Source organism: Trachymyrmex cornetzi, unplaced genomic scaffold (genome assembly GCF_001594075.2).
Source record: "Trachymyrmex cornetzi isolate Tcor2-1 unplaced genomic scaffold, Tcor1.1 scaffold47, whole genome shotgun sequence".
In the NCBI taxonomy this organism is placed as follows: Eukaryota; Metazoa; Arthropoda; class Insecta; order Hymenoptera; family Formicidae; genus Trachymyrmex; species Trachymyrmex cornetzi.
In genome coordinates this window covers 880,701-894,560 of record NW_017299509.1, presented here as the reverse complement: position 1 = coordinate 894,560, position 13,860 = coordinate 880,701, and the positions used below count along the sequence as shown (strand labels likewise).

At 34.0% G+C, this 13,860-nt stretch overlaps 3 protein-coding genes across 3 annotated transcripts; 2 read left to right on the top strand and 1 right to left on the bottom strand.

Moving 5' to 3' along the window:
* Positions 1 to 1,887: 1,887 nt before the first annotated feature.
* Rtf1 (RNA polymerase-associated protein Rtf1) lies at positions 1,888 to 5,553 on the bottom strand. Its single transcript, XM_018513441.1, has 7 exons — positions 5,272 to 5,553; positions 4,405 to 4,663; positions 3,887 to 4,294; positions 3,568 to 3,808; positions 2,757 to 3,483; positions 2,408 to 2,675; positions 1,888 to 2,292 (listed from the first exon to the last, which is right to left on the bottom strand). The coding sequence occupies exons 1-7, from the start codon at positions 5,350 to 5,352 to the stop codon at positions 2,186 to 2,188; spliced, it is 2,091 nt and encodes a 696-aa protein (XP_018368943.1). The 5' UTR covers positions 5,353 to 5,553; the 3' UTR covers positions 1,888 to 2,185.
* A 495-nt stretch (positions 5,554 to 6,048) lies between these two features.
* Positions 6,049 to 7,696, top strand: LOC108764993 (40S ribosomal protein S3). Its single transcript, XM_018513444.1, has 5 exons — positions 6,049 to 6,111; positions 6,212 to 6,290; positions 6,706 to 7,028; positions 7,116 to 7,303; positions 7,470 to 7,696. Exons 2-5 carry the CDS (start codon positions 6,258 to 6,260, stop codon positions 7,652 to 7,654), a joined length of 729 nt encoding a protein of 242 aa, XP_018368946.1. The 5' UTR covers positions 6,049 to 6,111; positions 6,212 to 6,257; the 3' UTR covers positions 7,655 to 7,696.
* A 595-nt stretch (positions 7,697 to 8,291) lies between these two features.
* Positions 8,292 to 11,280, top strand: Vang (Strabismus domain-containing protein Vang). Its single transcript, XM_018513471.1, has 4 exons — positions 8,292 to 8,793; positions 9,157 to 9,751; positions 9,969 to 10,127; positions 10,211 to 11,280. The coding sequence occupies exons 1-4, from the start codon at positions 8,663 to 8,665 to the stop codon at positions 11,045 to 11,047; spliced, it is 1,722 nt and encodes a 573-aa protein (XP_018368973.1). The 5' UTR covers positions 8,292 to 8,662; the 3' UTR covers positions 11,048 to 11,280.
* Positions 11,281 to 13,860: the final 2,580 nt, after the last annotated feature.

The following is a 13,860-nucleotide window of genomic DNA, read 5'->3' as shown; positions in this document are numbered from 1 at the left end:
GCAAACAATAGTGAAATTAATGTATTAAAAAATATGATAAACTTTTACAAACAACATTGTTCAGATTTCTCTCTCTCTCTCTCAAATCCATCGTCTCTTGTTAGTGGTAACCTCTTCTACATATATCACTTCTGGACATACGGAATCTACAATTTTTTCAAACATATATTACATAAAAATAAGAAACGCTTTCTACAGTTTTACAGTATTTAGCAATAGGGCTATACACAGTTACAATTTCTTGACAATATTTCCTAGATCAGGAAAATAATAATTTATTACATGGTTAGAAGAAAGATTCTGAAGTTTCTGTGCTTAAATATCCCCCCCGTCCCTAAATACACGTATGTACAATTTTGATAAAAGAAATGTAGAGACAATAAAGACGCCTTATTATAATTTAATATTATGTAATACGATACACAACATTCATTTTGTACACATTTTCTACATGTCATATATCATAAATACAATTATAAAATCGTAATACATTTCGTACGTTTGACACAATCTTTTTCAGCAATATTAAAGTAATAAAAAAATAAGTAACCGATAAGGCAGTATATTAACCTATTTTTAAATAAATTTAGTTAGTTTCTTTTCCAACAAGAGAATCGGTATTGCCAAAAAAAATACTTTTTTTTATCATTGCATTAATATTGTAGGATCTCAAATGATAAAAATTATAATTCGAAAACATTGAAATACTTATATACAGTTTTGCTTTTCCTCAATAAAAAATATTGAAGATATATGAGTAAATTGAGAGAGATGTCAAAATGATAATATACTGTACACAAATGAACAACACAAACAGTTTTCCATTTTCTGATAAAATGGCCTTTTAACAAGATTTTTATTCTATTGTATACAACGCAAAATCTTATATACGATTTACTGTAATCAAAATTGATTTTTATATAAATGATTTGTAAGAAATTTAGTTATTTGGCAAATAACTTGATCAGTATAAATACGTGTCTTCCGGTTTTTCTATTTTTCATTTAAGTATTGTAAGGTATCCTAAGTAGCATAGCAGCACTGTGTAAAGCGCTAAAAAGTGATTATATGCACTTTTTTAGCGCTTTGTTAATGCTTTGTAAGAATTGCGTGCTACTTGGGATATGGTTGTCTCCCATATGCATTGGAAGATATGTGATAAAACGTAAAATTATATTTTTTTCGCAGCATCTAAGTAATATATCTCAATAACCTTATTCCTTAAGTACTGTCATTATCAATCAAACAATTGTTCTACATACACAATTATTGCATGTGTACAGGGTGTTACAGATACATACTAGGCAGTACGACGAGTTGCGCGGCAAACTTTGCATGGTCAAGCATGGTTTAATAGACAATGACAATGACTTTATAACATGAACTTTATAACATAAATAATAAAACTTTGTAGTACAAACTTTATAATGTATAAAGTCACTGTCATTGTCTATTAAACCACGCTTGGCCATGCAAAGTTTGCCGCGCAATCCGTCGTACTGCCTAGTATGTATCTGTAACACCCTGTACAATTATATTTTCCATCCAGCAATGACAATGTCGCTGTTTGGACATAATAGGAACCGATTCGTTGAAACCTTTTTGAAGAATTGGAACCTTAATTAAAATCTCTTTAATACATTGAGTATGATGATGAATGTTGGTAGTGATTATTGATACTTTTTTTATAGATCTTAATGGGGAATAAAGAGTACATAACAAAATTTTGGTTAAGTTATATATAGTAATGATCTCCAATATACATCCTACATAAATAATATGTATGCGTCACATATTCATATGTAGATATAATCATTAATCTGACATTGTTATAAAATACTAAAAAAAATTTATAACAAAATTTCCATTAGATATCATATAGTTTGTATCATTTAATATTCCTTTATTAATCATGTAACTGTAATATTACATAACTGTAATATTTAATTCTTCGTGTATAGGAAATCACTACCACTCAACGTATTAAACAGATAAATTCTTCATTAGTAGTAACATTGCAAGTGTCATAAATAACCTAATCTTTCAGTCAATCATTATAAGAACGTATCCCCTGTTCTTGTTATTAAACAGGGCATTCGATAGATGAGGTGATATCTTTAATTACAAGATAACCTCGACAACTTAGCCTTATCGTATCTTTATGACGTTTAAGACATATGAACTGTTAGATAAGACCGCGTTTCTTTTTGTAATCTTCTAGATTTAACGATCGGCGAGGTCCTGTATCCTTGATATTATTAATGGGCTTCGGTAAAACGCTAACAGGATTGTCTAGAAATAAAATTGTATAAATTATATAAATATTTGTACTCTACATATATCTCGTTTTGTTTTAATTGCTGGGCAAAAATTTATAATTTCTTACAATACTTCTTGCAAAACTTACTTGGAATAGGAACTTCCAAATCGATTGTTATATCAAAGTCATGTGCGTCAAATAGATCTTCTGTACTTTGCTTCTTCTTAGATTCCTGTCCGTTCTCTTTATCAACAGCCGACACTGAATCTCCAGCCGGATGAGGATTCGATTTATCATTTACTGGAACTGCTACCACTTCAGACTCATCTTCCGGCTTATACACCATCCTTGGCTTAGTACTTCGCCTGGTGAATGGATCATCGACTTTCTTACCCTTATTAGCCTTCAGTTCTTCCTGTTATAACAAATTCGATTGAAATTGAAATATCATTAATCAATTGAAATGTTATAATAAAAATTATATCCTAAATATTACCATTATAGCTTTCTCAGCTTCCTCTACATTTTTCTTTCGGTTGCGATCATTTATGTATGATATACTAGAAATTGTTGCTGTACGCATTTTATCCAATTCTGATGCACGCTCTTCTAATTCACTCAATTCTTGATTAAGTCGACTAGCTGTCTCGTCATCTCCTCTACAATTAGCCGCATCGCGTTCTCTCATCAGCTGTGCTTTCTTCATTGCGTAATTGTAAGGAGTCTGTTTAAATCTCTCCTTTTCACGTACTATTTTTTCTATATCCTCTTCTTTGAATTCGTATACCAGCGCTTCCTTAATGTCCTTTAACTTTTGTTCTACTTCATCGAACGTAGGCGTCGATATTCCTTGTAGCGCACAAGTTTCTTTCCACTTAAAAAATTCGGAATCTGTGAATTCCTGATTTGAGACAAATTCCAACCTGAACACACGTTCTTGCGCACCATGGCGTAATTTCAATCCCTTATTCGTTCTTGTACCACCGAGTTGATAAATCTTTCCTGTCTCACACACACCGCTTATCTCAGCTACTCTATAGACAGGTTTGCCATTATTATTGCCAATTCCTATTCTGACAAAGCAACCTTGTACTACTCTATCAAAGAAAGGTAAATGAACAAATCTCTCCATCTTATGACGGGATAGTCGAATCTTATTTAGATCTTCCTTAGTACTGATGTACACTGGTTTCTTAGGTCTAGCTTTGTTGCTAGTAATCGATCTAAAATAATGATATCGAATAAAAATATAATTGAATAAGAGATACAAAAAATATCATTGAATAAAAAGTAGCCTAAAAACTTACTTTTTATCATTGTCGGAATCCGAATCGCGACTTTCACTCGAAGATGATCTACGTACAGGTGCTGGCTTAGTTACTTCTTCCTCTTCTCCACTATCCGATGAACCACTGTCATCGGAATATATATCAGATGCCTTAAGTTTTGTTTTGTTTGCAGCCGCTTTATGATCATCTTCCAATTCTTCTTCTTCCATATCCTTTGATTGTTGTTGTTGCTGCTCTATCCTCTGTTTCTCTTTTTCCTCTATTAATAAAAGAATGGGATTAGAAATATTTGCAATATTTCTAATGCAAAGAAGGTAACAATATATGAGAAACCTACCTCGTTCCTTCTTCTCTTCACGTCTAGCTTTGAGCAACGACATTGCATGAAACTTCTTGTCTTGCTTTTCTTCTATTGTCTTCTTACGATCTTTACTCCTCTCTTTAGGATCTGGGGCTCGATCTATTTTCTGCTTCTCTTCAATACCCTTCTCCTTCTTTTTCGATTCCTTTTGTTTTTTCAATTCCTGTTTCTTGGCCATTCTTAATTTCTTCTCAATATCAAATCTTGTTTTCATAATTTCACGTTGTTCAATTCGTTTAAAGATTTCTTGTTCACGTTCTTTCTCAGTCATTTGTGCAAGTCTAGCTTGATCCTCCGCATCTCCCATAAGTTTGTCATCGTAGCCATCGTTGAATTCTTCTTGGCTGGAACTGGAACCACTCGGATCTGAATCTGATACCTCACCTGTTACAATAAAGTGATTGTTATTTATAATAGCAAAACTTAAGAGATCATATTCATATATTTAAGAAAAAATAAAGTACACATTTGTAAAAGATTTAATTTCCATATACCTTCTTCTGGCTCCGAAAGCTGTTTAGCTGGTTCTTTCTCACTGGCACTATCCTCTGAGCTGGACTTTGTCATCTTTCGTTTACTCCTCTTTGATGGCGACTTTTTCTTCTTTGTTTTTCCAGTTTTGTTATTCCAATCATCAGAATCTGATATATCTGAATCATGTTTGGTGTCCTTCTTAATGGATCCGTTATCCTCATTCGATTGAGAATCATCTTGCGACTTTCCTTTCTTTTTCTTTGCCAATGACAATAGATCCTAAAATTTAGTGAAGAGACATGTGCTCAATTACTAATAATAAAATAGCTCAGTTCCATATTGCATTGTGCTCCATGAGTTTTGACAAGCAATCACATTATTATATGATATTATATGTGTTATAAACAATTATATATTACATTTTATATTTTATATTACACGTAATGTACTTCTTGCAACTGCTCTACATTCTCCATTTTAAAATAAAATATATAATTAAGCATTCAAAAGAAAAAATTCAGATAATTTAAAAATAAAAAGTTAAAATTCATATTGTTTCATCTTAAAATTCATTCGTAATTGAGAAATTAATAATTCACTGAATTATTTAACCACTGAAGATCCAGCTTGACCATTTAAGACTTTTATTACCTAGTTGTGTATTCACATTAGAATCTTAAAAAAGACTTGGTTTAATATTGCATAAAATTCGTACATATATGTTTATGCACTTGTATTGGGTATTACCGTAAATTATGCAAAATCGCTTAGTGGACGCAGTTTAACGTACACTTTTCAAGATTCGTGAACGGAGATAAACATGCGGTATGATAATGGACGCGGAAGTGAATGGCACAGGACTTTTACATAAAAGCTAAGCTATTTACATTGTCCAAGTCCGAACCGCTCTCCGACGCACTCCCGCTACTGTCGGAATCTATGAGGGCCTGATGCTTCCTCTTGGGCATCCTGGAAACGTGTGCCCGTCGATGGAGAATGTAAACGATAAAATTTCACCGTGCCTCATACGACGCGAGCACGGGGAATCAACCAAAGCAGCTTTCAGAAGCGTGTAGATTAGAGACTCGAGGCAGAGAAAGCAATAATGGAAACCACAACGGGAGAAAGATCGTCGTAACAACACCGATACAAGCCGCGAAACGACAAGCGACAAGCTGTACGTTGCGAGATGGAGTCTCGCGCAAACGCAGTAGTGCCAGTGCTAGCAGACGCCGTTATGCAGGCTTCACACTGCCAATAGGAAAATTTTCCACTTGGAAAATTAGTGCAACTGATGCACGCAGAGTACGCTTGAATGCGAATTAATTCACATATTTTCAGTATTAATAAATAATTTAACCCTTTTAAATTACGTATTTTTTGATGTCACGATAACCTCATAACTTTAAAAGGATTAAATTATTTATTAAAACACTGGAAATAAATAAGTTAATTTGCATTCAATTACACCAGTGTTGCACTAGTTTTTCCAATGGAAAACGCTATTTTTTCTCGAGACAAAAATATTACCAGCTAGAAACTCTAGGAAGTAAATGTTCTTATTGGATATCGTATCGTCGTAAGTCGCAAGAACCAATCAAAAGCGTCAACAGTTGATATAACGGTTTCTGATTGGTTGTCATGACTTTAAAGTGAGTTTGCGATTGTATTGTAGACTCCGCATGCGGCCTTCACGAAGTCGTGTAAAACACGAAAGGTTAAGAAAAGTAAGTGGTCTATTAATGTTATAAATTTAGGAATTTATAAATTGAGATTTACATATATTTAAGCACAATTATAATTAACGTAATTCTCTTTATATTTTAGTCGTAATTCAGTTGAAAGAAATCTGTGATTCAGCAGTATCCTGAATATGGAGAATCGTTCAATATCGAAAAAGAGGAAGGTTAGTAGTATTTTCAAGAATTTATAATAAATATGAAATATATAATAAATTTGAGCAAGCATAGAAATATATTTGTTGCAGTGCTGAAAATTTTTGGAATAATATTTCATCGAAATAAAGCAAAATAATGCTAGAACCATAAATCGTAATGGAAATGCTTTCAATGTCACATGTGGACTCTTTCACATGTGGTCTTCACGATTCCATGTGTCTCGTTACAAAATTATTTAAAATATATAAAATTTTGTAGAATCTAGATTGGTACATATTAGTATATTTTGCAACACTCTTTTATTCTATATTTGATATTTAATATTTTATGATAGGTTTTTTAATAAACAAATTTTCATGCTAAATTATGTATGATAAAGAAATTAAATTTAATATTAATATTTACCTTTTTTTTTATCTTCAGTTTGTGGGAGACGGTGTCTTCAGGGCTGAGCTAAACGAGTTTTTGACTCGTGAACTTGCTGAGGATGGCTATTCTGGTGTGGAAGTTCGTGTTACACCAAACCGAACGGAAATTATCTTGTTGGCTACCCATACACAAAGCGTGCTCGGTGAAAAGGGACGTAGGATCAGAGAGCTTACTTCTGTAGTACAGAAACGTTTTAATTTTAAAGAACCGCAGAACGTTGAGTTGTATGCCGAGAAGGTTGCCACGCGTGGCTTATGTGCAATTGCACAGGCAGAATCCCTTCGATACAAACTGATCGGTGGCCTTGCTGTACGAAGGTAAAATTTAGAGCTTTATTCTATGTATTTTTTGTTAATCTTATTTTTTATTACATTCTTTCTATTAAAAATTTTGTTTTTAATTAGAGCGTGTTATGGTGTCCTTCGTTTCATTATGGAGTCAGGAGCTAAAGGTTGTGAGGTGGTTGTCAGTGGTAAACTGCGTGGTCAGAGAGCGAAATCGATGAAATTTGTTGATGGCCTTATGATACACTCAGGCGAGCCGACTAACGAGTATGTGAACACCGCCACCCGGCATGTGCTTCTTCGACAAGGTATGATTGCATTATAATTATTTCTTTAATTCGTAATATAATAATGTACTTGTAAAATTTGGTTCGAAGTATGTATTTAGTTTATAACATATAATAAAAAATTTGTGTTATATTTGGTATTATATTTGTATTTTTTATTCTGTATTTTATTTTAAATATATTTTAGGGGTATTGGGAATCAAGGTTAAAATTATGCTTCCTTGGGATCCTAATGGCAAGAGTGGCCCAAAAAAACCTCTTCCCGATTATGTATCTATCGTGGAGCCGAAAGAAGAGGTACCACCGTCGGTTCCGATTTCCGAGGTGAAGCCGTCCAAAGATCTACCTCCACCCACTCCTATTGCCGTGTAATAAATTGTAATAATCATTTGAAATACATTTGGAAGGAAAGTACAAAAAGTGTTTTATTAAAAAATATTTCAAATATTTTTAATTGAAAAAATTTGTTGACTGTCTTGATAGTTCAACATATTTTTATTTATATAAAATTATATATTTATTTAATTTATTATTTTAAACATGATAAATATCAAATAAAAGTCACTTGATCACGAAAATGGTTTGATCCATTTTAATTGTTCTATAATACAGCCAATACAGGAACGATTAGATAAGTGATATCTCTTGCCTCTTATAGGGTGCATTCCATGTGTTTATCAGAGTTTTTCTCTCTGGTTTTACTTTACATTTGCAATGTCAAGTGGAACCCTTGTTTGACACTTGATTGATAAACAACATGGATGAATTGTTGTTTAGCCAATGTTAAACAAGGTATTGCAAACGCAAAGTGGAATGTATCCATATTGTATGAGAATATTATATTTTTATATCATAAATTCGTAAATAATGTCCATGAATATGGGTTCCTCTAGTCTTTCTCTAGCGTATCGTCAGGATAAAATTCCCCTAGCGGCTCCGCAGTGTTTTCAATCGCAGCAATTACTACGGAATGTGGTAGCCCGGCTGCTTGGAGCCGGACAGAGGGGGTGGGAATAATAAAACGTTAGGCGTGTCGGCGTCTGTTTTTTACGCGTTCGACGCCGAGAATTGTGGTTTCGTCGATCGTTCCGGTACCGATCTCACATCATACCGGTGTCGGCGGTAACCTGTTCCCTACGAATCGCCTCGACCGGATAACGGAATGTCAAGAGTGCACGTGACCGCGACGCCGCGACGCTCCGGGAATGCCTGGATCGTGGACGCGCGGCGATAGCGTACTTTGACGAGGTAAAACGGAACATTGGAGCTGACCGAGGCTACGTCGTGCGGCGTCGCGATACATGTGTCCGTCGTTCGTCCGCGCGCGAAGGAGGGTATGCTCTTATGGGGTAGCGAGCGGGCGGTAGCCTTTGTCGTGGAATGGAGACGGAGAGCGTAAAGTCCGGGGCTAGCGAGCATAGCCATAGCCACCACAGCAGGAGCTCCCAGAAGCATCATAGATCTCACAGTTCAAAACAGCATCACAGGCAGCATTCTCACCGCACCACTAGGTATATCCCATGAATTTCATCTAATCATTCTAAAGAAGTTGACGTTTTAATTCTCCGAATGTGGTGTCTTGCGAGGTTGTACACAATAGAAGTCATAAGAGCTCTTCAGCAGTCGCTTATTGATGGAATAAGCCGCTAGTTTTAGTTGCATAATTGTATAATTGAATGAATGGAGGTAAGTACTTTTTTCAGTTTCACGATACATAATCTAGAAGAGGTTCTTTGGATCATTCTTATCATTAGGAAACCAAGGAAGCATGATATACAACTAAAACCAGCAAGCTATTTTAATACTAAAATTGTGATTGTTAAAGATCTCTTATGATTTGGTTTTCATTAATCTTTTGTAATCTTCTGTGACAGGAGCAATCGAAGTCAAAGAAAGGAGAGACAGAATTTGGATACTAGTGAAATGGCTCCGTTTCAAACAACAGTCAACGTACGAGGAGACAGTGTGGATAACATGGGCCAAGAAGTGATTGAGGTGCAGATACTGCCTCAGGATGAGAATTGGGGAGAAAACACTACAGCCGTCACCGGCAACACCTCGGATAGGTCAGAATCGACCGAGGATGTAAGCCACTGGCCAAACGAAACCGATAGCACGTTTGGTTCCAGCTGCAATCGCTATGTTGGTCCAATCGTGGCAATGATACTCGGGATATGCGCCTTTATAAGTCCTACAGCCATGGTTATTTTGCCTAAATTGGGATTCTTTCCCGACTCGACAACGGTACTGACAATGCAACAGAAATTGCATCTACTGTCATGCAACGCCGAGTGTAAAGGCGAACTGCTAGGATTGGCCTTCAAACTGGTGCTATTGGCCATCGGTAGCTGGGCAGTGTTTCTGCGTCCGCGAACCGCTACCATGCCACGCATATTTTTATTCAAGGCGGGAGTGCTGCTGCTCACCACCCTGTGCATTTGTACTTATTGGCTTTTTTATGTTGTACAGGTAATCATTCTAGATGTGATTCATGCAATTATATGCGTTTTCCAGCAAGAGATACTTAGTAAATTCATTCACCTTTATAATTTTCATCTTTTTTCAAGATACAGAATCAAAGTAATGATTCACTATATTACACTATGTTAGTTGTATCTTTTGCTGGAAAACGCTATCTTTGTAAATATATATATATATTGTTACTAAAGTGTTCGATATTTTTCAGGTCACCGAGAGTGCTAAGACTGTTGCTAATGGCGAAATAACAGAGTACAAAAGTTTAGTAAATTATGCAGGTACCCTTGCCAATACACTCCTGTTTATACATTACACCGCAGTGCTCCTTATCGAAGTTCGTCATTTACAACCTACGTTTTATCTTAAGGTGCTAAATGTTCTTCATATTGTTCTCAATGATATCCAATTGCAACATGCATTTTGAATTATATACATTATTTTCGTTCACAGGTCGTTAGATCGCCAGATGGTGAATCGAGATCTTACGCGATTGGCCAGTTATCGATACAGAGAGCAGCCGTATGGGTTCTAGAAAAATACTATACAGAGTTTCCAATTTACAATCCATATTTGGAAAGGTTGCCAGTCTCGAAGTCTGGTAGAAAGCAATCAAGTTTCAAGTTTTACGAGGTTGACGGTGGAGTGACCGGTGGTATGCAATCGCGCGCCGGAAGCGGAGACCGGGCAGTCCTGACAGCACAAGCCCGTCGTCGTGATTCGAGTCACAATGAGCGCTTTTACGAGGAGCATGATTACGAGCGGCGAGTGCGGAAACGTCGTGCAAGACTCATCACTGCCGCCGAAGAGGCATTTGCGCATATCAAACGTTTGCATTCCGAGGTAGAATCCACGCCAAATCCTGGACCGATGGACCCTATGGAAGCTGCGCAAGCAGTGTTTCCCTCTATGGCAAGAGCTTTACAGAAATATTTGAGAATCACCCGGCAACAGCCGCGTCATTCCGTAGAATCTATTTTGAACCGTCTCGCCCGATGTTTGGCTCAAGATGCGGCGCCGCGCGCCTTCCTGGAACCATTCTTCGCTGCGAGTCCGGTGCTATCAAACGAGAAAGAGAGACAAAAACGATCGCATCACTGGGCCTTGGTATGCGAAGGAGAGCTACCCTCTCGCCCGATCGCTAACGGTTGTGAGTTTCAGTTGAGACAGGGCGAAGTGGCACTCTTGTGCACAGTACATAGATTACCGCATTTTAATCTCACCGAACAATTGGCACATCCTAAATCGAACAAATTTCTTTTGCGTTTGAACTCGGAAACCTCAGTTTAAGATACTCGATAAAGTTTATCCTCTGACACAAAACATTTACGAAATTAAATAAAATTATTCTAAATAAAAAAATGCTTGAAAAGATTTTTGGCACAAAATGATGTTTTAATCGAGATAATACTTAATATAAAATCTTTTCTGTGACGAGAGAGAGCATTGTTGAAGATTGTTTTGTGCTAAAGATATGACATGATAAATATTAGATTTTATCTCGCGCAGAAAACATTTTTAAATATTATTTTGATTAAATCTTATTTGCGCTAAAATTTTTTTAGACCGAAATGTTTACAAGATTAAATCTTTTTAGAATATTATTTAAAACTTCTGTTTATTGAAACGTGGACTGTTGAACAAAAATATAATAGTACTTAGATATTCTAATACAATAGAGAGACTGAGAGAAGATAGTTAGAAGAATTCGCCATCATTTTCTTAGCAATATTTATGACATCGTTTCCTTTCTTCGAAAAAAATAACTACGTGACATTAATAAGTGATCCATACTTCTAAACATACCTTCAAGTAATTATTACAAAATAATTAGTTTTTACTATAACAAAATACTCAGTTCTTTGTTTACGTGTTTTAAGTTACGTGCATGCGCGTATACATGTTTATTTATTCCATTACGCATATCATAAATTTTTTATATACATACTTAAATATATTTTAATGGATTTTTAATGTGTATATATACACACTTATTTTAAAGCGAAATATAGATAGGTTAATTTTAGAACAGTAGTGTGCCTGATGATCAATTATAGATATCGGATTTATCCGGACTTATATAATTTCACTTTTACACGATTCTGAATAAGTATATGTGTTGACAATTTTTTCTCAAAAATAGTATTAGTATATTATGATTTAAGAGAAATTAAAATATAAATCATGTAAACAATATTTATTCTATTTTAGAACAAGAACAAACAGAATATTTCTTGTATCTGTTACACTACAAATGTATTTCTGGCATAGTTTACAAGAATGAATCCAAACGAATCCGGTATCTGAATACGAGGGTTAGAATACGAATAATTAAATATTCGTATTTTGAGATATTTACATTAATTAATACGCATTCCTAAGTTCGTAAACCATATTTGTAGTATCATACTTACATGACGGAGATATGCTTTAAATATATAAAATTTATACGTATGTGTTTATACGCATACGCGCACATATAGCAGCACACACGATTCATATATTTCATTATTAAGGGAAAAATATGACACTCATATATCGGTATCTTGTGTTCTGCAATGTAACGGTACGCACAGTAAATATACTCTATAGTCCTAAGTTTTATACTTCAACGTTTTTTTATATTATTATTTTACTTTGATGTAGTGTTAAGTACACACGAATGATGAATGAAGATTATTATATGATAGAAAATTTTAATACGATCTTCTGTTAAGTTTGTTTTGATTTTCATTATATTAAACATTTCTGAGTTGTGATTAGATAATAATTATATACTTCATTGATAACTTATATATCTGTACACATCTTGTATGCATCTAAATTATTTTTTGTTGTTTACTCTTAAATGTTTAATTAATAATAATGATAATACAGAAAAGCATTGTAAATGCTTTACAAATAAAATTTACAGATAATTTTGTACACTAGTCAACTTTTCTTTGTCGGATTGTTTAATTACAATTTTCTGTCTTCCTACATAATCTACAGTCACCGTAATGATTATTCAATACAAACATTTATGAGTAAACTGTAAAAATAATTTGAGACATGTGAATGATTAAATACGTAAATTGTACGTATAGGGGCGTAATAATATAATTTAATAATTAAATCTCATTAATTACATATCTCTTGGCGCACATTTCTAAACGGATCTAAGCGCATTCTTCCGTATTATTTGATAAGAAGATTGCGTGTTCTATAATATGTATATAGCAAACGAAAATTCTACGATTGGATTATATGTACATATTCGTACAAATCTTTTATCATTGGATAACCTGATAGACGAAAGCTTGAATTGCAAGCCTGATAAGAGAAGATTTTTATATTAAAGTAATTAATATTGTTGAATTTCTTTATCGCATTCCGAAATTATATATTCTCATTGTAATGAGATTGATAAAAAATATAAAAACGTATGTTTCTTATGAGAACATGAGCTTTCCAAGAAAGCGTACAGTTTAATAAGCACACGTGGTCTTTATGCTTGTATAATGTTTTCACCGATATCGTACGCTTCGCAATATTTGTAAATTGTATAAGATGAAATTAAACGGAAAAAATCCGGAATATTTTAGGCTGCGCTAGTTCGAGAGGCCTTGACTTAAAATATATCAGAATAAGAGCAAGGAAAGAACCGAGAGTAGTTTGTTTAACTTGGAATTATTATGAGTACTCGCATGTATTTTTTCCACCAAGTTTTTGCTATAGATGTTTTTTTTATTTATGTGTGCTCGTGATGACTGTGTACTATTTAAAAGAAGAAATATACATTTGATGTATAAAGTAAAGTCTTTTCCTCTTTTAGGAAAACTTCCTTGAAATAAAAGTTTTATTTGAAAAGATTGTTACGTACCTTTAGTATTAAATATTATTAAGTATTATACAATAAGGTATGTAAAATAATAAAAACATTTATATAAAAAACAAAATTTGTATATTAAATATGAAGTTTAATTATTGATAAATATATTCTATTGAAGAATTATTATAAGGAATTAACATGTTTAAAAATATGATAAAATCTTAGAAAAATAGTTTTAAGATGGAATTTGAGGATTACGAAAATTTTAAATTATCTAAAAAAATAAAGAAAA